This window comes from Pteropus medius, unplaced genomic scaffold (assembly GCF_902729225.1).
Source record: "Pteropus medius unplaced genomic scaffold, Ma_sr-lr_union100, whole genome shotgun sequence".
NCBI lineage: Eukaryota > Metazoa > Chordata > Mammalia > Chiroptera > Pteropodidae > Pteropus > Pteropus medius.
This window is the reverse complement of record NW_024351729.1, coordinates 10,764,117-10,788,192: the sequence shown is the minus strand read 5'-3', so window position 1 is coordinate 10,788,192 and position 24,076 is coordinate 10,764,117. Positions and strand designations below refer to the sequence as shown.

General features: G+C 32.8%; 1 protein-coding gene and 1 pseudogene across 1 annotated transcript in view; one reads left to right on the top strand and one right to left on the bottom strand.

Moving 5' to 3' along the window:
• Positions 1–24,076, bottom strand: part of BMPR2 (bone morphogenetic protein receptor type 2) — a 145,392-nt gene that overhangs the window by 35,627 nt on the left and 85,689 nt on the right. Inside the window, exons 4-5 of the mRNA XM_039844471.1 lie at positions 2,614–2,724; positions 1,766–1,857 (exon numbers count right to left, since the gene is read on the bottom strand). Of these exons, the coding sequence (XP_039700405.1) occupies positions 1,766–1,857; positions 2,614–2,724 (203 nt within the window). The remainder of the gene's footprint in view (positions 1–1,765; positions 1,858–2,613; positions 2,725–24,076) is intronic.
• Positions 3,898–22,583, top strand: LOC120587428 (neo-calmodulin-like; annotated as a pseudogene).

The window sequence follows — 24,076 nt, the reverse complement described above, 5'->3', positions numbered from 1 at the left end:
TTACTCCATTACCAAGGAACTAATAAAGTCTGCATCCTACATGGCTCAGAAGATCCTACTAGATAGACCCAGCCCTCCTACAGATAGCAACTATAAATTCTGGACAAAATTATAAAAAGAATTCAAAAAGTGCTGGAGAATGAACAAAAAGAGGGTGATTCTAAACGGAGTCAACACTTAGAAGAAAAGAATGGAATAGAATGGGCTACCCATTTTTATAGCTTTTAGCCTGAGAGCAGGCTGAAATCAGCACTATACAGTGAAGCTAAAAATGCAAAAGAAAATTCATAATCTCTCTGGCCCCAGGAACCAGAGAACAGAATTTGGTGCAACCACAGCTGCTAGAAAGTGAGAGGAGAATTCTAGAACAGTCACAGAGGGGGAACCCAGTGAATGGGACAAATTCCAGCTAAAGACAAAATAATTGAACTGAGATTTGGATTTCCGTCCAAGACAAGTTTGCAGTTATGTCCAACCAAGATAACTGCATACGAAAACAAACACTGAAAGTGAAAACACTTCAGAAGAACCTAAAAAACTCAGAGTTTCCACAATATAACACTCACAATATCCGGGATACAACAAATTACTCAATACACAAAAGACGAGCAAATTGAACCTGTTCTCTTAATTTTTAGCCTCTTGGGATTTCTCTCACTTTTTACTGAAACAGGTGAGGGATTTACTATCATTTATTTAACAATATTTGTTATATTTTATTCATTATTTCTAGGTTAAAATTTAACAAACAGATAAATTGTCCTTTAGAAAGTTTGTATCAACATATGGTAAATTAGCAATGTTTGGGAGCGTTTCTTTTACTCAGTCCAGGATGAAATTCTATGGCTTTAATAGGTTTTTCTTTTTTTTTTCCCAATTTAAGTAAATTGGACATCTTCCTATATATTTATTAGCCATTTCTTTTGTGAATTGCCAGTTCATCTCTTTTATCCATTTTTATGGATTATTTCTTTCATATTGATTTGTACTAGCTATTTATTAATTCTTAGTTTTTGTGTTAAAATATTTTTAATTTGGCATTTAACTATATTTTTCTCCCAAATGAACGGTTCTTAAAATATTTTATATAACCAAATATGCCATATCTATTATTTAACGGTCTTTGTAGTTTGAGGATCATAGTTATCTATTATTTAATGATCTCTGGTTTGGGGATCATAGTTTATTTATCCTAATAAAGATCATTAAAACATTCATCATGGTAAAACTTTTACCATAGGTTCTGATTAATTACCAAATGAAAACTAAATTCTATGCAATATATGACAGTCACATGTACCTATAAAAATATATGCACAGACAAGGAGTACATATTTTGCATCTACTATGGATTCCTTACCTGACACATTCTTCTTAGTATTTTACATGTCTTTATTCCTATACTCTGTTCAAGTCTATACTCAAAGATCATTTCTTTTCTAAATATACTTTAATAACCCTCTTCTTATAACTTTCTTATCTCATATCTGTTTTATTTTTCTTCATAGCACTCACAACTTGAATAATATACATTCATTCGTTTACCTGTTGTTTGTAGACTCTCTCCCATTAGAATATAAGACTCAAGAGGGATATCTGTATCGTTCACCTATATTCTCAGTGCCTAGAATAGGCCTTGGCACGTAATTGATACTCTAAATAAATGCTTGTTGAACAAATGAATGAATGATTTAGTGAGTGAATGAAGTCACTATCTCAGATATGGATGCAGAAAGAACGGTCCCTAATCTAAGAGCCATCTTACCTCCAACAGTTTCAAATTATCTAGGTCAAGAGAGGGCTCTGACGCTGCTGCTTCCATCATGTTCATACTGTGAAGACCTTGCTTACGGTCTCCTATAAGAATAGACAAAAGAAGTTATTAATGTGTGCTTCTTTTAAAATGAAGATCTTTATACACTTTTTATTATATTACCATCAAAAAAGAAGAGCTATAGAATGGTTGGTAGCAAGACTTATATCTAATGTTAATGAGAATAAAACTTAACTAAACTAGGAATCATCTTTAAATGAAGATGAATGATAAATAACACCAAAGCTGAATTCTGGGAGATGATTCCAGCAATAGACCTAGTTTAAAACCTTAAGAAATACTGCCAAAACATTAAAGAATAGTTTTATTAAAATTATTCAAATCAATGAATGAGTGCTGATCTCCTAAAAAGCTCATCAAACCTAAATTTATTAGAACCAACTGAACAGTTGATGATACTGAGGAATTACTGTTATAAGATGTGAAAATGGTATTATGGTTATATATATTAAGTCTTTCTATTTCAGAGATAATACTAAAGTATTTGTGAATAAATGGTATCTATGCTTTCTTCAAAAAAATCCAGTAGCACAGAAGGGGGTGTAGTAAGTGGGGTTACAGATAATATACAGATTTTATAATTGTTGAAGCTAGGTGATAGGTATTTTGCATATGTTTGAAACTTTTCACAAAAACTAGAGGAAAAAAGTTTGTTAAGAGAGAAAGATGGGAGCTACTATAACAGATTTTTTTTTAGCACAGGATTTTAAAAAGTAGAAAATAAATTTTGATCAAATAGCATGTTTAATAAACAATAGAATAAAAAGTGATATTTTTACCTGTCAGTATCCTGTATCCAAAGCATAAGGCAACTATCAAAACAGCTAATATAGAGACTGATGCCAAAGCAATGATTATTGTCTCATCTCGGTTAAATGAATGAGGTGGACCTAAAAGAAAACAAATTTTAAAATATAGTTATCCTTAAAGAATATGTGGTACATATGTACAATAAAATATTACTTGGCCATAAAAAGAATGAAATCTTACTGTTTGTGAGAACATAGACGAACCTAGAGGGTATTATGCTAAGTGAAATAAGTCAGTCAGAGAAAGGCAAATACCATGTAATTTCACTTATATGTGGAATCTAAAAACCAAAATAAATAAACAAACAAAACAAAAACAAACTCATAGATACAAAGAACAAACTGATGGTTGCCAGATGGGCAGGGGGTTAGGAGTCTGGATGAAAAAGGTAAAGGGATTAAGAAGTACAGTTTGGCAGCTACAGTATATTCACAGGGATGTAAAGTACAGCATTGGAAATATAGTCAATAATACTGTCATAACTATGTATGGTGTCAGGGGGGTACCAGACTTAATGTGGGATCACTTCATGAGTTATATAAATGTCTAACCACTATGCTGTTCACCTGAATCTAATAAAATATTAAAGGTCAACTGGAACTGGAAAAAATTTTTTTAAATATAGTTATCCTTTGTTTTTTAGTATTTTGTTATATATTGAAAGAAAGGCTATATCAGTAAATAGTCAAATCAGCAATATTTTTGCATCACAGGAAATGAAAATTAATAAATTTGTGATAACTGCAGATTATATATTTCATCATATAGATTATCTTATATAGATTTAGAACACTGAAATACCTGTTAGTTATGCTCCTAATTATTAAATTATCAACCATATCATAGAATAGCATAGACAGAATAGTATAATATTTAAGAGAACGATCTTTAGAATCAATTTTGGTTTTAAATCTTGCCTCTACACCACTCTCGCAGTGGCCTTTAGCAGGTTCTATGACTTTTCTAGTCTTTACTTCTCTCACTGTAAAATAATACTCTCTACCTCACAAATCTTCTGTGAGGCTCAGATGGGAGTCTAAGTACTTAGTCAAATCTGAACTGGACTTAAAACTCAGTTCTTCCACTTATATGTGGTCTTCAGAAAATTTCTTTACCTCTCTGAGCCTAAGTTTATCACTTGCAGAAGAGGAACACACATATCTAAATCATAGGGCTATAATGAGCATGTAAACCATTTTATGTGTTAGTTCCATTCTATGGATCAGATTATGTCTAGAGAAACACATTTTAGGATGGATGTACACAAACTGCAGTATATCCGGAAGACACTAAGGTATGAGAACCCTGAAGTGTAATGAGTAGAAAAAACTGAAAGTGTCTGATATGGAAAAAGAGAAAACTTGAGAGCATATGATAGCTGTCTTCATGTGGAAAAAGACTTGTAGCTAGAGAGAATAACAAGATCCAATTAGTGTGTGTTCAAGAACAGCAGTTTTTAGCTCAGCATACAGAAAAACTTATGGCTTATAAAAGGTGCTGTCTAAATTGGAATGAGTTACCCTGTTTATTTTTTATTTTACTGGCGGTAATCATGCAGTATTTGGTAATAATGACTAGAGGCTGGGTTGATGACTGCTAATATCCTTATTTAATCATTCTTTAAACTCAATCAAAATCAAGCATATTGTATTTTAAATGTTTCATTTTGGACATTATATTTATGTGTTGTATCAAACTAGAAGCCTCTACAGCCAAGTTTCTCAGACAGGCATTCCTGTTCTAAATGAATGTATCTCATTCAAGTTAAGCATATGAATATTAAAATGTCAAAACAATATTTCTATAGAAGTTGAACCACTGTAGTACTCTTTTAATCTGAAGGACACTTAATGGAATTTTATAGACTTTAACATATTGATAAATGTACTTACTTTTAACAGAATAAGTTATAGGAAGAAAGCTACATATAAAAACTCATTTTACCATCACATATTATCTTACACTAGGATGGCTATAATTTAAACACACACACACACACACACATGCACACACACAGCAGAAAATAAAAAGTGTTGGCAAGGATGTGGAGAAATTAGAACTCTTTTTTACTGGAAGTATTCATGCAAAGTTTGGTAATACAGCTGCAATAGTAAACAGTTTGGAAGTTACTCAAAAAGTTAAACATAGAATTACCATAAGATCCAGCAATTCCACTCCTAGGCATACAGTGAAAAAAATGTGTTCAAACAAAAACTTCTACAGCAATGTTCATGGCATCACTAATCATAATAGCCAAAAGTGGCAACAACAAAAATGTTCATCAACTGACAAATGAATAAAGTGTAGTTTATCCATACATTAGATATACAAAAGGTCACGTGTTCTATGATTCCATTTATATGAAATATATAGAACAGACAAATCCAAAGAGACAAAAAGCAGATTAGTTTCCAGAGGCTGGAGTGGGGGGAAATGTCTAGTGACTGCTCATTGGGTACAGAGTCTCCATTTGGGTTGATGAAAATATTTTGGAACTAGATAGAGGTGATGATTGCACAACATCGTGAATATACTGAATGGCACACTTTAACATGGTTAATTCTGTTATATAAATTTTCCTCAATTAAAAAAAAAACCTGATTTTAGAATTTGCCCAACTCAAAAGAGAAACTTGATGTTCAACATACAAAAAAAAACCAGATATACATATGCAAACTAAATACTAATTTATGGATTATTTACTATAATAAGATACAAAATATTATATGTGCTTATTGATCTTCTTCCCTTTACTATCAGATTATTACCGTCAGATACTTTGTTTTTCTTAGGTAACTCTAAAGTTTCAACTATGATTTAAAGACAATCAGAACCATTCTAGATTCATTATTATGCAAGTTGTCATTCAATCAGATCAAATAAAATGTGATATTAAATGTGATATCAGAAGTTCCACAGCAGAAAGTAAATTACTTGTAAAGGCATTGCTTTTTTTATACACGCAAGTCAAAAAATCTTTTTTCTATTTTCAAGGAAGAAAATAAATGTTTAACTTGATAATTCTCAAAGTAAAAACAAAAAGAACAGTATTTTGTTTTAAAACTCAGCAAATAATGCTCACACTTTATTTTATGATCCACTAGGGTCAAAAGAGAGACAAGGTGGTAGATTAAAAAGAGGAGGACAAAAGGAAAAGCAAGATGGTGGAAAAAAGTGGCATTTAAAGTAAAACAGATAGGTTCAAAGAAGGCAAAAGGAAAAGAATGACCAAAAGGGGTTCCATAATGATGGCTTGTTCTTGTCATATTTAGCATTCTACTGAGCAGTAAATATCAAAGAGAGTTCACCTATTTTTAAATCTCTCTGAAATTGAAATTCACAATCTTTATACTAGTCTTGCTTTTATTATTTTTAATAGACTGTATTATTTACAGCTGTTTTAGGTTTACAGAAAAACTACATCAAAAGTTCTGAGTATTCTCAAATACCCTCTCCTCCAACATACAATTTCTCTTATTATTATCTTCATTACAGCTAACCTTTGATAAAATGGGGGTTAAGGGTGCCAATCCCCTCACACAGTCAAAAACTTGCATATGACTTTTGACTCCCCCAAAACTTAAGTCTTCCCTCAGTATCTGTGAGAGACTGGTTCCAAGACTCCCTGTGGATACAAAAATCCTTGGATGCTCAAGTCCCATATATAAAATAATGTAGAGAATAATGCATATAGTCAGGCCCATCTGCAGATTAAAAATATTTTTGATCTGTGGTTGGTTGAATCCTCGGATATAAAACCCGGGGATATGGAGCGTTACCTGTGTAACTACTGAACCAGCTCAAATTGGTCCTATCCTGTTTCTAACAAGATACTGTGTTGCTTTACAGAGACAACAGACCAAAACTACAAGTCATGCAGCCGAAGCATGTGAGAGAGAGAGCTCTGATATCCAGTTGCACCAAAGTCTCACTCTGTGCGCCACCCGTCACCTCCAACCAAAGGACCAGAACATGATCTGAACTTGAACACTGGAACCCTTTCAGAAGCAAAGGGTCCGCTGTCCAGGAAGATCTGGTGCTGAAGCCCCTTACCAGAATTTATCATTAATGGCCAAGTTCCAAAGCTCTCCAGTCAAAACCTGCCCCATCAGCACTTTCGCATACCAGCTTCATCCCTCTAACCTCTTAAAACTCCCCCTAAACTCTGGATGAAGAGACAGATTTGAGCCTTGTCTCCTGCCTCCTTGCCAGTCAACTTAGCAGTAAAAGCTTTTTCTTTACTCAAAAGCCGGTGCCATAATATTGGCTCCTATGAGCGTTGGCAGTGGGCCCTTGTTAGATAACAACTGCACATTTATTGAAAAAAATCTGTATAAATGGACCTATGCAGTTTAAAGCTGTTCAAGGCTCAACTGTAGTGTGTGTTAAGGACTTAACTATATTCCCTCAAAATACATATACTGAAACTTTAACACAATTGTGATGATTTTTGGAGAAAGGTTCTTTGAGAGATAATTAGGTTTAGATAAGACTACGAGCAGGGACCTTATGATGGGATTAGTACCTTTGTAAGAAAAGAGAGGTACATGCTCGCATGCTCGCGTGCGGTCTCTCTCTCTCTCTCTCCCTCTCTCTCTCTCTCTCTCATTCCCATGTGAATAAACATTGAGCAGGCAGCCATCTGCAAGCCAGGAAGAGAGTCTCCAACAGAATCCAACCATGCTGGCACCCTAATCTCAGACTCGCCTCTGAGACTGTGAGAAATAAATTTCTGTAAAGTCATTTGGTCTATGATATTTTATTATAGTGTTGGGTATGTGGTATATGACTGTACGCAAAAGTAGAGAGAGTACAAAGAACCTCCAAATACCCAATACTATACTTTAGCAACCATCAACATTTTGCTGACTAATGGAGAGGTTTCAAAACAATAGAACTCAACTTCCTCAAAAGGTCTGCTGACAGACACACTGAGGGGAGGTTGTTGAGTGGACATTCTGTGCAAGTTAGGAGTACCATATTTAATCAATTTTAATATACACATTGATCACATCTAAAATCTCTTAAAGTGGGAAGCATCATACAATTGATAGCATTTTAGCATTATTTCGTAGTGTTTTCCTTTCTTAGTGGTAAGAAAATCAAGGTTAAGACTTTCAATTGATGGTTTTTTAGATAAGATGAAATATCACATTAGAAGTGTTAAAATGTGAAAAAGGTGATTTCCAATTCTACTTAGGGTGTAAAACAATGCAAGAAAATTTTGCTTCTACGTTAATAACGTGCCAAGACACCCTAACAAGCCCGAAAACCTACAAAATCCTAGCCTTTCCATTAAAGCTCATTAAAAGCTAACTCCACAAATACCTAAAGAATTAAAAACTAAAATGTAACAAATCCCTTCTAAGAGAAAAGAAACCTAACTCTTGGTGATGCAGTGAAGGGAAGAGAACACCAACACAGATTTGAGTAGGAAGGCTTCCTACTACTCACATTTACCTTTAAAAAATTAAAGGCTGAGTACTGAATAGCATGATAGCTGAGAATACCTAGGGGCTACAGACACAAAGAAAGTTTACAGTCACCTACCAACTCATTTATACAGGCCTTCACCAAGTACTCACAAGTATGAATAGAGGCAGGACAAGAGAACTAAAGAGAACCCTCTGAGATCTAGGTACATAGGACCTGCTGAAGTCTGAGGATAGGGTAAGAAAGCTGAGACAAACATTCTGGGCACTCCAGAACCTCAATGATTACAAGACAGTGTCCATCAGTGGCTGGGCATGGGGCAAAAAAGTTGAGAGAGCTCTTTCCTAAGTGTCATGGTATACAGGGTACCAAAGGCTGAAAGCAAAGAAGAAAAACTAAGAGAAATTTCACAAACACTGATATTCTAAACCCTACTAAAGTGAAGGTTCATCCTGCCCTCAAATCATTTGAATCCTATAGTGAACTGAAGCAAACTTAGACAACAGCAAAGCCCAGATACAGCTCAGCTACTGACTATATTCACTTAGACCTCAATTCCAGGGGCTTGACAAAATAGAATGTTTCCTTTTCTGAACATAAGTATTATTTATTTTACACTCTACTTTTCTTTTGCCACCAATGTTCATTATTCAACCAGAAATTAAAAGACACATGAAGAAAATATGGTTCAATGTCATGTCAGGAAGTAGTCAACAGAAACACTGCAGATGATGAAAATACCAGGTAGAGACTTTAAAATAACTATGATAAATATGCTAAAGAATATAGTGAAAAAAGTAGACACATGAGCGAATGAATGGGAAATGTCAGATGAGATAGAGATATTATTAGAAAAAAGTCAAATAGAAAAGTTAGAAAATAAATGTATAGTAGTGAACCTGAAGAATTCTTTTGATGTGATTATCATTAGAAAGAGCATGACTGACAAAAGAATAAGTGAACTTGAATACATAGCAACAGAAATTATCCAAACTATATCACAAAGAAAAAAACAGAGGAAAAAAGAACAAAGAATCCAATATCTCTGAGACAATATCAAATGGCCAAATATATATGTATTTGGAATGACAGTAGGAGAGAGAAAATGGTGCAGAAGAAATATTGGAAGAGGTAACACACAAAACTTTTCCAAAACTGGTGAAAGACCTCGGTCTACAAACTGCAAACTGCAAGGATAACTGCAAAGAAAATCTTACTAATGTACATCCTAGTCAAACTGATAAAGCCAAAGATAAAGTTTTTCCAATCTGCATATAAAGCACTTTAAACAAGACTGGAATTACTACATCCAACTTTGTTCTGCTTCTTTTCAATTAGCACTGTCTCATATCATTAAGAATCAATACTCTAATTTGTTACTTATACATCATTGTCCTTATAATAAACTGGTAAGTCTGTTTCTATCTATTCACTGAGTAGTTCAAATCTTCTGATTATTAAATTTTTGACTGCTTATCAATTATCAGAAAGAGCCAAAATCTTCCATTATAGCTAAAAACTTGTGTTCGTTTAGTTGTATCCATTTTTGGTTCATATATTGTAAGGCTATATTATTAGCTACATACAAATTTTAAATTGTTATATTTTTCTATTAAATCGAATATCTATCATTATGAAGTGACTCTCTTTGTCTTTGGTAATGTTTACTGCCCAAAAGGCCATTTGATCTGTGACTAACATAGCTAGTATTTGTGTATTTTTCCCACAAATTTACTGTTTACTTTTCTGTATCCTTATGTTTTAGATGTATCTCATGTAAACGACCTACACTATAGTAGTACTATTAGTGTTTTTTATTTTTATAAAAAATGGCTTTGAGATATAATTCTCATAACTATAAAATTCACCCATTTAAAGTGTACAATTCAATGGATTTTAGTATATTACATTATTAATTATTATTATTTTGTTACTAAAATTATAGTGGAATATATGTAACATAAAGTTTGCCTTTTTAACCATTCGTAATTGTACAACTCAGTGGCATTAATTATACTTACAATGTTATACAATCATTATCACTGTTTTCAAAACTGTTTTATTACCCCAAAGAGAAAACTCCATAACCATTAAGCATTAACCTCTTATTCTCCCCTTCTTGCAGCTGCTAGTAACCTCTAATCTATTTTCTGTCTCTATGCATTTGCCTATTCTTGATATTTCATATAAGTGGAATCATGCAAATTCTGTTCTTTTGTGTCTGGCTGATTTCATTTAGCATTATGGTTTCAAGGTTCATCCATGTTGTAGTATGTAGGTTATCTTTTCATTTTGTTATATCCTTTGAAGCATAAAAGTTCTTAATTTTGGTAAAGTCTAATTTATTTTATTATTTATTTTTTCTTTTTGTTGCTTGTGCTTTTGGTGTCATATGTAACACTTCATTGCTAAATCCAAGGTCATTAAGATGTACCTTTATGTTTTCTTCTAAAATTTCCATGGTTTTACTTTTACATTTAGGTTATTGATCCACTTTAGTTAATTTGTGTATATGGTGCAAAGTAGAAGACCAACTTCATTTGCATGTGGATGCTAGAGTGTTTTTAATTCAATCCAAACTTTGTCTTTTAACTGGAGTGTTTAATCCATTTACATTTAATATGATTAGTAACATCTTTGTGTTTATACCTACTATCTTATTTAGGTTATTTGCCCTTGTCTGCCCGTTTTCTGGGCAGTAGAAAGACTTTAAAACACTTGACCTTCATTATCACCTGCCCAATTACTTGTTTTTGATGCCTTATATTTTAATCTCCTTTTTAAAACTCCATGAACAAATATTATAAGCAAAAGTGTTAGCAAAGCCAACATTCATATATTTCTGGATTAGTTCAAATTGCTATAACTTTTCTGGAAACATTTTAACTTTATCTACTAAAGTTAAAGATATATATACCCAATGACTAAGTAATTCTACTCCTAGGTATACATATTATACTTTGGAGAAATTCATGCACATGTGTACCAGGACACACATTCAAAAATGTTCATAGCTGAATTATTCATAGTAAACAAAAATTAGAAACAACCCAAATGTCTACCAACAAGAGAATAGAAAAGTAAACCGTGGTACATCCATGCAATGGGACACTGTACAACAATAGAAGTGACTTGCATTCAGTACTTTTTTTAAAAACAAACAAGATGCCAGAACTACAGCTTCACTCACAATACAAATTGTAAAAAACATCATGTTGTGTGAACACAACAACACACAAAAGAAGATGCTATGATTTAATTTATATAAAGTTCAAAAACTGAAAAAATTAAAATATATTAAACTCGGGCTTATATCAGAAGATAAACTATAAAGAAAAGCAAGGAAATCATTATCACAAGAGTCAGAATAATAGCTATCATTAAGGAGGAAATATGAGTTGTAATTAGGAAGAGACAACATGGGTGATCTGGGATGTTCTCTTTCTTGACTTGGGTTAGATGGCATTTCATGTTGAACTACATGTTTTACATCATATGTTTGACTATAAAAGACTTAGGCACAGAAAAGACTAGAAAAATATACACTGAAATGTTAAAGATTTTGAACAACTTTCATATGTGTACTTTCTAAATTTTCTACAATAAATAAGCATTATTTTTATTTTAAGAAGCAAACCCAACCACCATCATTTTAAAAGAACTCACTTTTTGCTCTATAGGAGTTTACAAAGTGGTACCAGTTTTCATGTATGAGCTGTCCTCTTTATTAGCTGGGTTAAAGAATGTTCCTGCTTTGTTATTATTGAGGAATTATCCTCTAATATCCTACTTTTGGTGTCCCGGCTTCACTGAAAGACTGAGTTTAGAAATGCTAGTATCTGATTTATGTAGAAACAAAAATTCTCCTTAAGTTCTATGCCAAATAAACTGCATAATAAAATGATAGTTTTCAACCTACAAAATATAAACATACCACAGGCATCTTTTACAATTTCATAGCAATTTCACATTGTCACCTTTGAATCCTAGTTTATATTAAATGGCCAAGAGGTTTACTCCAAATATAAGCCTTTATCTTCTGTTTTCTCCTTACTTCCAAATATTAAAAGATTACTAAAACAGGCACATAATAAATCGATTACACTGGGCTATCTATATCTTAGAAGAATCATCAACATAGGATAATCGAATGATTTATTTAGAGTGAACTACTGAAGTAAATAAGGAGAGGAAGACAAAATCATTTAAAAGATGTTCCTAAATACAGTTTCTGTTTTTTGCATAGTCATGGGTGCCTGAAAAACCACTGAGGTAGATAGAGCAGCCTGATATGAAACCAAAAGGTCCGTTTCTGTGCAGAAGCTTGGGGCTGATCCTGAAGCTAACAAGAATACTGCAAACAGTAGATTGTGTAAAGAGTAAATGCAATTGTAAATCAAAGAATGTTCCTCACATGTGCATGTCTGTTCAAATAGCAGCCTGTTCAGCATTATCTGTATGTAGACAGCATTCTTAACGACATCTCCAATTACAAAACAATGACTAGCATCAGAAATATAAAATCAGGCAGTTTTCTTCTGCAAAAGATCCATATTTTATTCAGTGAAATGAACAAACATGGCACTATCCTTAAAATAAATGAGATCAAACTCTTTATGGATGGCACCCATAAAAAGGAGGGGTAGCAATTTAAATAAAAAGCCAGTTATTCTGCAGTGGAATTCAATAAATTTTGCAACAGCTATGCTCTTCTACTACCAAGAGGAAACTTGAAATAGCTGAGAAGATGAGAAGAGCTATATCCAGTCTTAAAAATGGTAGTTAAGCCATAAACAAAGGTGTAGGGGGTGTGATTTAAACATGTTTCATAAGAACATAAGTGCTGGTTTTACCTGGAATAAAAGGCAAAATAGCCTTGAGTAATAGTACAGCAGAGCCAAAAAAAAATCAAAAAAGAGGTCAATGAGTATCTACGATGAAATGTTTTTTTAATTTGAACTATTTTGTATAAAAGGCTCTTTAAAACATAGTATACATTTTTCTGCCTTCTTAAACTAAACATATAGTACCAAAATTTTTTTCTACATGATTGGAGACATAATTTTAAATACTAATTAGTGATACTCTCAGGGCCTATTAGTGTTTTTAAGTTATTGCGTCTGAGTTCCAATTTTTCCATTTCAACCTTTGTCTGCTATCTCTCTGTGACAGTTGTAGTATTTTTGTTTACAGTAGATTCCATCCATTCATTATACTTTTCTGAGTTTTCCTACGAACAAGTACATATTTTTATGTCTGTTTTCTGTGCTGTTCCTGTAACTTTGCTATTAAAATATGTTAAACTCTTCTTCAAGAAGTGTAAGTTATACTGGGTGACTTTTAAGGTCCTTCTAATCTAAAATTCTGTATGAATCTTCTAATGTTTTATGAAAGCTCAGCATTTTCTTTGATTTTATTCTCAAATTTACAAAGAAAAATACAACATATCTTTTACAAAAAAAATGTTCATTAACTCAAAATCTGAACTAGAAATTATTAATTCATATAACAGGGAAGATGAAAAAAGTATTAGGTTTTTAAACATGTTAAAAAAAAACTATGCTGATGGTTAAATATTTCAAATGGAAAACTTTGTCACAAGGTCTAAAAATATGAGACCCTTGAAAAACTGCCAGGAAAAATATTCAATATGTATATTTACATATGTGTGCAATAAAAAAGCTTCAAACATGTTTTTTATCTTTTTTCCCTCTTTTTTATATATATGCTATACCTGAAATTGTCTTGTTCCCCTAGCGCTAATAAATCCTATTCTTCCTTCCTCTCTATTAGCTTTTTCAGTTCAATACTCAGCCAAATGTAAACACTGCTATGTATGCCTGCAATGGCTTGGATTGTAAAAGCAAGCGCTTCCTGAATGCAGAACAGACAGGGAACCGCTGTCTGCCTCAATGGAGCCTAGGATGTTTCTGTTTACAAATCCTGGAGCCAGGCAAGGGCTACTTCTGGAGGCGTGCTGTCTGCTTCCTTGCTATACCAGGCTTTGTCTGGGTCTGTGTCAAAGAAAGAACAACATTGTTGCATGCAGCAAGCAAGCAACAAAGGAAATTTTAAATATAACACACTAGTGGTTATGTTGGCTCCCAAATCTTTTACCACGCTGTATGAAAAAGCAAAGTAGGGATTAGGTCTTTTAAAAAAAATTTTTTTAAGCAATGTACTTTTCATAAAAGCAGAGAAAAACATTTAAAATTAAAATAGTTAATGAGATCAGTTAAATGAATTCCTTAGCAAAATAATTCACACTAAATATCATTTCTGTAACAATATACTACTCAGCTCAATGTTTTGAACAAATATTTTTATAAGGAATAAACAATATTGATTTATTTTAATTAATGTGTTTAGAATGGCAATATTACAGTAATCATAATCAGATTAATGTTTATGTTTAATGTCCTAAAAACAAATTAAGAGGAGGCAGATTTCTGTTTTTTCTCCAAGTTGTTATTTAATACAGATTATTTAAGACTATTTTAAATTTAACTTGCCTCAGTTATTGTAAAGAGACTTAGCTTGTAAGAAACAAACACAACAAATAATAATAATCCATACTCCGCTGAGTCCAGGCATTTTATGGCTCATTTATAAAAGGAATACTAGAAAACTAAGGGAGAGAGAAGGGAGAGAGAAGGAGAAACAATCTGAATTAAACAAACAAAAAAGCTTTGAACAGAAAACAGGAAAGGTATTCAATGCCTATCTTGCTTAGCTTCTGGCTTTTTAAGATTTATAATTTTAATTTCTTTAAAATAGGCATTTTGTGATTAGAAAAGACTGAATTTCAACACTATGTTTTTTTATTAAAGAATTAAAACTAACAGTTAATTACATTTCATTGAAATAAAGTTATAATGAGTGTAAAAATAGCACTTTAAACAGATTAAGAATTAAAATATAAGAAAACATAAGATAAAGATTAATCTGCAGACTACACTACATTTTTAAAAAATCCATTAAAGTATAAAGAAAACATCATTGAATATGTTCTCAAAATATTTTTGGTATAATTGTACTAGGCCTTAATTGCCTCTTTGCTGTACAGATGTTATATTTTAGCTTTATATACAGATGGAATAAAACAAAAGGTGTTGTTACTCCATGTAACAGTTCTGAAAATAATCACTGAATACTCCCTAGAAAGCATTAATCAAGACCCAAAAAGCCTAATTGAGTAAAAAAAAAAGTAATTAGTTAATTTGAGCCTATATTAACATTAGAAAAATGGAAATCTAGTAATTGCAATATTCGTTATCTAAAACAAAACCACATACAAATTCTCACAATACAGAATCAAACCTAAGAATTAAATGCCTCAGAGATCTCTAGTCATTTTTCCTTACTGGTCTACAAATGATACTTCTAAATACAGAATTCATACTAAAGATCCTTGCTTGTTCTTAGAAAATGACCATGAAATAATTTGACTATAAAACCAGAAGTTATATCTTCCAGTTATTTACTGACTATGACTAAACAAAAATATATTGCATTGCACAGATAACTCCTCATTTGATATCCTTTAAATGATAACATGCCTATTCTTATAAACAAGACAGGCATAGAAAAAAAATAATTAGCTTTTCTCTTGTTCTTCTCATAATTGTTTTCCTTCTTTTAACCAAGTTTTTAAATTATAAAACATAACCCATATTATTATGAAGTAAATTATTATGAAATAAAAACTTATGTAGCTACCACCTGGGGCAAGAAATAGAACATCCAGAATCCCCAAAACCACCTACCTGCTCCTTCTTGATCATAATAGCCTTTCTCCTTCCCAGAGAAAGCCTCTATCCTGACTTTGTGGTCATTATTTCCTTCCTTTTCTTAATAGTATTACATTCTCTGTATGTTTAGTTTTGCCAATTTCCTAATTGACATAATGATAATTAAAAGATCACTGTAGGTAATCCCTATTAAGCATCATAGAAACACTTCACAAATGTATGCATTTGGTTTTCAGTTCTGTTTTGTACTTTTGAAGTATCTAATTTTATTGGCAAGAGAAAAATATTAAACAAAGCAGACAAATGAAAAGGCTGCACATCCTCTTGCTGTTTCTAATTTTTTGGCAGCAGAGACAGTAGCTAGCAATCAAGAAAGCCAGAGTTCATGAAAGATGCACTCTAGGGTAGAAACAGAACAGAAAGAAAAGCTTGGAGATTGAGAGATAGGATAGAGGGAAATATGCCTAACTGGAGAGGGCTTTATGAAATTAGCACTTTTAGAAAATCATCCTCAACAGAAACAGGTATTCCCCGTTTTCGAAAGTCCGTTCTATATCATACCACTTTTACAGAAGATCTACATTAGTATCTGTTTTTGCTAACCAAAAGAAATCTGAAAAGGATTTTCACTTTTACAAAAAAAGGTGAAAAACAAAAATAGCATTCAGCGTCTGTTTTGCAGCGAGCTATTATAGAAGCAGCTCGTAACCCAAGCAGAGAGAGTGGCACTGCCAAGCTCCTTCCACAGGAACTAGACCCAGCATTTTAGCATCAAGCTGCCATAGCTCTGAAGTGTGTCTGTGAACATTATATTTTTTATCTTGATTTATTTTGTGCCTCTGTTAGCAGAAAAATGTGTCCTAAGGTAACTACTTCTTTGCTTTACACCATTTCGGTTCACAAAATATTTCATAGCAATACTCTGCTTTTGAAAAGTGAGGGAAATCTGTATCGGAAACCATTGGAATCCTTGAAATTCATCTTTTGATCTGTTCTGCATTAATGATATTTCTGATGTTTAAATATCTTATTTTTAATTTTTTGAACAGGTAATAAATAAATACATTGACATGAATATCTCAAGATATTCATTAAAAAGTTTCCTTTATACTCCTAACCCCATTAACCCACACATCTCCATACACATAAACTCATATGTATATAGAAGTAACTAATATTTGTACTTTCTTGTGTATCCTTTCAGAATTTCAAATATATGAACATGTGTGTAGAAGCAAATTTGAATATCCATCCCACACTCCCAAGTGCACTACTCAACAGTATACCAAGGAAATCTTTCTAAATTAGTCCAGAGAAAGCTTTTAATTCTTTTGTTTAAAATTTCATACTAGTCCATTATACTGTTGTACCAGAATCTTTTAACCTATTCTCTATTAATGAACATTTAGTTATTTCTACTGTTTTACTATAACAAACAATGCTCCAATGATTGACTTTGTTTATAATAATTTCAAAAGTATGTATATACATCTGTAGGATAAATTCCCAGAAATGAAACTACTGGGTTTGGAATTTATATATCCAAACTTCAAAAGAGCATAATGATTAAAAAATAAAAAGTTCAACACAGTTCCAGTATCTTCTGGATGCATTCTCTGGGGTCTTCTTTCCATTAAATGGAATAAGGAACGGAAAATATAATGCACAGTGCACATTATCATTTAAAAGTTGTTACTCACAAAACACAAATGAACAAGAATGATCACATGTGCATTATCAACCATAGTCCTGGGAGATCTCTGTGATTATCGTAATCTCTGTTCCGCCAGTCTGTAATCACATGGATTGTGATTCTGTCACATTATCAAACAATTTGAACACCCTGCAAACCACATCATTACCATGCACTATGTTTTAGCTGTTCCTTATTCATTACCATGGCATGATTTTAAAAATGGATAATCACTGTTTAAAAAATCTTTGAAAACAACACAACCACTGAATGCCTTGGGTGCTTGGACTCTCAAATTCTTGGAAAGCTGAGTGAACTCAGACTATTATATTTTATATCTATTATATATTATATTAATTATATTATATGCTATGTAGAATAGACTAAGAGAGTTGTTTTATTTCTTAGAAGAAATTATATAAACAAAAGTTCTTGAGAAACATTGCTCAGAAATTTTGAGGCTGCCAAAGAATCTTCTAAAGATCTCATGCTACCACTCCTAGTAGTAGTAGATGCCTAAGCTGAGACCCAAGCGTAGAGACAGGCAAATGAAGTAGTAGAAAAAAGGGAAATCCATGCTAACATCCTCAGGATGTTTGTATATGTGCTTAAATTAAGAAAGCATATTACTACAGTCCAAGAACTAGAGACATTAAAATGTGCCTGAAAGAAAGGTACTAGGAAGCAAGTGGCAAAGAAAAATCAGGGAGCTGAAGGGCAGCAGCACAGCTGTACTATGACTGGTTTTGGGGAAAACAAATCCTTAGAGACAAAAGACTTTGGATTGGTATAGAAATACTTTCTATTATTCATTTTTTGCCCCAGTCTGCTTACTGCCTCTCTGTGAAACCCACTCTCTCAGAAAGTTATATTGGATAGCTAAGGAAAAATATGATACTGTGATATTTATTGTGATGCTGTAATAATGTAATAATTATAAATAATGTAGCAGATAAGTAGATAAGACTGCCCCTTAACATTCAGTCTGCCTTCATTCTAGTGTATCTTCCTGAAAAGCAAAGACTAGATAGAAAGCGATAAGTCTGCATTTCTTAGGCTCTTCTGCAGCTAGGAATTCAGATCTGATAGAGCGTCAGCCAAATGAACGCACTTATAAAAGATCTGAAGGCAGAAGTGAGATGGATCTGTTCTGCTGTTTATAAAAGCAAAAATGGCTGGCAGAAACTTTTAATTTTTCTGTGGCTGTGTTTTAGTTTCCTGTAGCTGCTGTAATGAATCTATCACAATGTTGGTGACATAAAACAACAAAAATTTATTCTCTTATAGGACTAGAAGCCAAAAGTCTTAAATCAGTTTCGCTGGGTTGAATCAAGGTGTTGGCAGGGTTGTGCTCCCTCAGAGGCTCTAGCCTCTTCCAGCTTCTGGTGGCTGCTGGCATTCCTCGGCTTGTGGTTACACCACTCCAATCTCTGCCTCCACAGTCACATTGCCTTCTCTTATTCTGTGTGTGTCCAATTTCCCTTTGCTTTTCTAAGGATACTTCTGATAGCATTAGAGACCACCCAGATATATCTTTTTCTATATGAGGGCTTTAGTGCCTAGGGCGAAAGTAAAAACATTTCTCAGTAGGGCTGCCATTGGCATTTTGGGTAATACTCTAGTTGTGCAAGACTATCCCAAATGGTGAAGGATTTTTAAATCCCTAATCTACACTTACTACATGCCAACAGTCCTCCAACCCATCATTTTGACAATCTAAAAATGCTCTTATACAATTTTTAAAGGCCTCTCCCTGTAGGAGGAAGAGCCCTTGTCTTAAGAAAGGATAGTATAGTACATATATCCTAAATATGTAAACATAGTATATATATTCTCTTAATTCTCCATGTAATGAACAGCTGCATGATAAATAAAAAAGTAGAAAACAGGCAAAGAATGTGTATCTCTTTCAAAATTGTCTGAAATAACTATATTTTGAAATACCAAATAATAAAACATATATAGAAATTTAACTGCCCACATTCTGCATCTTAATTCCATTTTCTATTAATTTTATTTTCTACTCATTCTGGGAATGAGTTACATGGACGATTCCATTTAGATTCCATGTAAAAGTATTATTATGGACTGCCATGGTTCTTACATTTTAAAGAGTGTGTGTACTTTATGAATTATATTTGTCATAACTGACTACATTTTAAAGAGTGTACTTTATGAATTATATTTGTCATAACTGATTTCCCTAAACAGGATGGCTCCTAAAGCCAATGACAGATGTCCTTATAAGAAATATAACTGCCTAATCGGAGCTTTTTATCAGCATTAAATCAAACACCTTTAAAGTAGTTCTGTAAATAAAATTTCACTCAAGCAAAAAGATCCTGACATATGTAAGCCTATAAAGCCTTATTAAGCATAAATATGACTTTCAAGATATTTTCCCCAATATTGACAATAATTTACATTTAATAATAGACATCTAGGAACTTAATAGTTAAAGAAGATTATGAGTCAGGAGCTTCTAATAAAATTGTAGACTGAAAAAAGAATTCTATATAATCATAGATTCATATTTCAGTGTTAATACCAACAAGAATTTAAACATAATAATTTGTCTGTGATAAAAAGCTCAAGCTAGATTCTGTTTCTCTAGCCTAGTGGGCCAAGAGGGTAATATTACAGAACTTCCCTTTAACAGAGGACACTTTTTATTTTTGTGTATTAAAGGCCTCTGCAGGAATTTGGGTATATCTTCAGAATAGAAACAACTTACGTCTCAAGTAGAAAAAATGAATAATTTTGGAATAGGCACATAGCTCCAAGTCTAGATCTGCAAATACAGGAGGCTTGGAGATTCCTAAAGTTTTAGAGGAAGTTAGCCTTCATCAATAACCAAAATCATAAGAAGATAAAAAAAATGTTTCAATGTAAGTTGTAATGCATCCCAAAAACATATCACTTAAGTTATCCAAAAATATATCACTTAAGTTATTCAAAGTGTGTTAATTTAGCAAACTTAAAAAATGGCCATATTTAACCAGGATGGAAATGTTTTTATTATAAATGTTAAAAAGTACAGCAGTTACCATGGCTTTAGAAAAACTTTCTCTTTCTAGTATATAAGACATAAAGAAAAGAACCTGATTAATTTTAAAGTCAAGCTCTGCTAAGAAATGTCTTCTATTGCTTATTTCACAGTGTGTTAGTTACATCTAGAGTATTTTTTTAGACTACAATAAAATTGAAGTTTTATTCAAGTAGTTATACCTACCTATAGATATTTCTTCTTCAAACAAGACATAATCAGGGGAGTTAGAAAACATTTGGAGGTATACTGCACCTAAGTTATCAACTGTTTAAACAAATAAACAATTAATTAAAACACAAGTAGCCTATATGGATTTTAAATAAATGTGTTTTTCATGGGTGTTTATTTTTCTTAATAAACAAAGGAAGCATATTCATTTTCCCTGATTATGTGCATTTCTAAGACCTTCTATGGCAAAACAATGTCCACATACCAGAAGAGAATTAATATTTACTGACTTGAACTGAATAATATTTATTGAATATTACTATGTAAACTATCCAATACTGATAGAAGAAAACATGGTTATGCAGAGGGTATGAGAAACACAAATTTATGCAAAGAACGATGTTTTCTGTGTTGCCTACAATAATGATTAGATGTAGATGTGAAAAACAGCAGTGATGGGGAATAATAAAATCAGAAATGGCAACACTAGGCATTTGGTGGATGTTGAGCTGCCCAAATCTAAGTTACAGATTAACATATAAGTATAATGGAAGTGTAAGAAACAGAATCACAGCATTTTGTTAGAACTTATTACATCTACTATAATTACAGATAAACATCTATCAGATAACTCCTTCAAATATCTGGATTACTCAAACCACAATTAAATATTATTATAATTTCTCATTAATTTCCTGTAGTAGGTTGAATTACGGACCCTCAAAAGATAGATCCACTCTTTACACCCCAGAATCTGTGAGTGTGACCTTATTTTGAAAAAGGATCTTTACAGATATAATTAAGAATCTCGAGATGAGATCATCCTAAATAGGATGGCTCCTAAAGCCAATCAATGACAGATGTCTTTATAAGAGAAAAGCAGAGGGAGATTTGAGTCACAGGTAAAGGCCCTGTAAAGATAGAGCAGAGATTACAATAGGCAGCTATAAGCCAAGGAACAACAACTGCTGGTCACCACCAGAAACTAGGAGAGACACACAGAACAGATTCTCTCTTACAGCTTCCAGAAGGAACTAACTCCACCAACAACTTGGCTTCAAACTTATGGCCTTCGGGACTGCAAAAGAATAAATTTCTGTTGTTTTAAAGCTACTGTTTGTAGTAATTTGTCACAGCAGCTCTAAGAAACAAATACACTTCCACAGAATATTCCCATAGAAAGTTTCATATGAAACCAGTCATATTTAGGATCACTGAATACATCTTAGAGCAAATCCGAGTGGAATGAGTGAGCTAAGTGCTTGCGTGGTTGCATTTCGGAGACTGGTAGCACTTTCAGCATTGCTGACCAACTGACTGAAAAGCTGACTACAGAATTCAAAGAATCTTTTTCACTATTTGATGAGGATGGTGATGGAACTATAGCAACAAAGAAACTGGGAACTGTAACGAGATCTCGTGGGTAGAATTCCACATAAGCAGAGTTACAGCACATGATTAATGAAGTGGATGCTGATGGTAACAGTACAGTTGACTTCCTGGAATTTCAGACAATGATGGCAAGAAAAATGAAGGACATAGACAATGAACAAGAAATTACAGAAGCATTCTGTGTGCTTGATAAGGATGGCAATGGCGATATTAGTGCAGCAGGGCTTCACCATGTGATGACAAACCTTGGAGAAAAGTTAACAGATGAAGAGGTTGATGACAAAATCAGGGAAGCAGATATTGATGGTGATGGTCAAGTAAACTATGAAGAATTTGTACAAATGACAGCAAAGTAAAGACACTGTACAGAATGTCTTGTACATTTCTTGTACAAAATTATTTGCTCTTTCTTTGTAACTTATCTGTAAAAGGTTTCCCTCTACTGTCAAAAAAGATATTCAGGTATAGTAATTAGGACTTCATTTCTCCATGTTTTCTTCCCTCATCGTCTGTCATTGTCCTGATACCTTATTTCAGAAAACCGATCAAGTAACATGCTGTATATGGCTTACTGTGGATATATCTACACCCTTCTGCACCTCTAAATTTATACGGAGTTGGTCAAATGAGGGAACATCTAAGTTATGCCTTTTTAAAGTAGTTTTCTTTAGGAACTGTCAGCGTTGTTGAAGTGTGGAATTGTAACTCTGCATACACTATGGACAGTTAACAATCTGTATTTAAAAGTCTCACTACTGCAAGATGAGAAAACTATCCAGGTACTCATAAGCTATTTTTTTGTACTGCTAGTCCTGTACCAGAAACATTTTCTTTTATTGTTGCTTGCTTTTTAAATTTTGTTTAGTCGCCTAAAGAAAATCTGCTTATGGCACAATTTTCCTAAAATTCATTCCAAATTGTATATTTGTTTTTCAATTATTATTTTTTTTTACCTAATTCTGCCCTCCCTCCCAAAAAGGAGGCATTTTGTCCCAGGGATGCAAGGATGCTTCAACATTCACAAATCGATCAATGTGAAATGCCGCGTTAATAAAATGAAGAATAAAAATTGTATGATCATCTAAATAGATGCAGAAAAAGCATTTGACAAAATTCAACGTCCATTTATGATTTAAAAAAAAAAAACCCTCCCAATAAAGTGGTTCTAGAGGGAACATACATCAACATAATAAAGACCATATGTGACAAGCACACAGCTAACATCATACCTAATGGGGAAAAGCTGAAAGTTTTTCCTCTAAAATCAGGAACAAGACAAGGATATCCATGTTCATCACTTTTATTCAACACAGTATTGGAAATCCTAACAGCAATTAGGAAAGAAAAACGAAAGGCATCCAAGTTGGAAAGGAAGAAGTAAAACTGTCTCTGCTGGCAGAAGACATGATATTAAATACAGAAAACCCTAAAGACTACACACACACACGCCCATATGCCCACACACACACTGTTAGAATAAATGAATTCAGTGATGTTTCAGGATATAAAATCAATATACAAAAATCAGCATTCCAGTTTTGTGAGATGAAGAATTCTGGAGTTTGCTTATATAAATAATATAAAAATGTACTTAACACTACTGAACTTACACTTAAAAATGTTACTATAGCAAATTTGATGTTAATACAACTAAACATTTTAAAAGCTTACTTCTAAAAATGGTATATACACAATGTGTAGTTATCTTGGCTAAACATAGTAAGCTACTGTAAAGTTGTACAACAAAAGTTAAATATTGTTAACATAAGACCCAATAATTCCATACCGAGGTATATGCCCAAGAGAACTAAAAACATATGTCCATACAAAAACATGTACATTCATGTTCATAGCAGCATTATTTATGATAGACAACACTGGAAATAACCCAACTGCCAATCAACTGAATGAATGAATAAACAAAAAGTGCTATATCCATACAATGG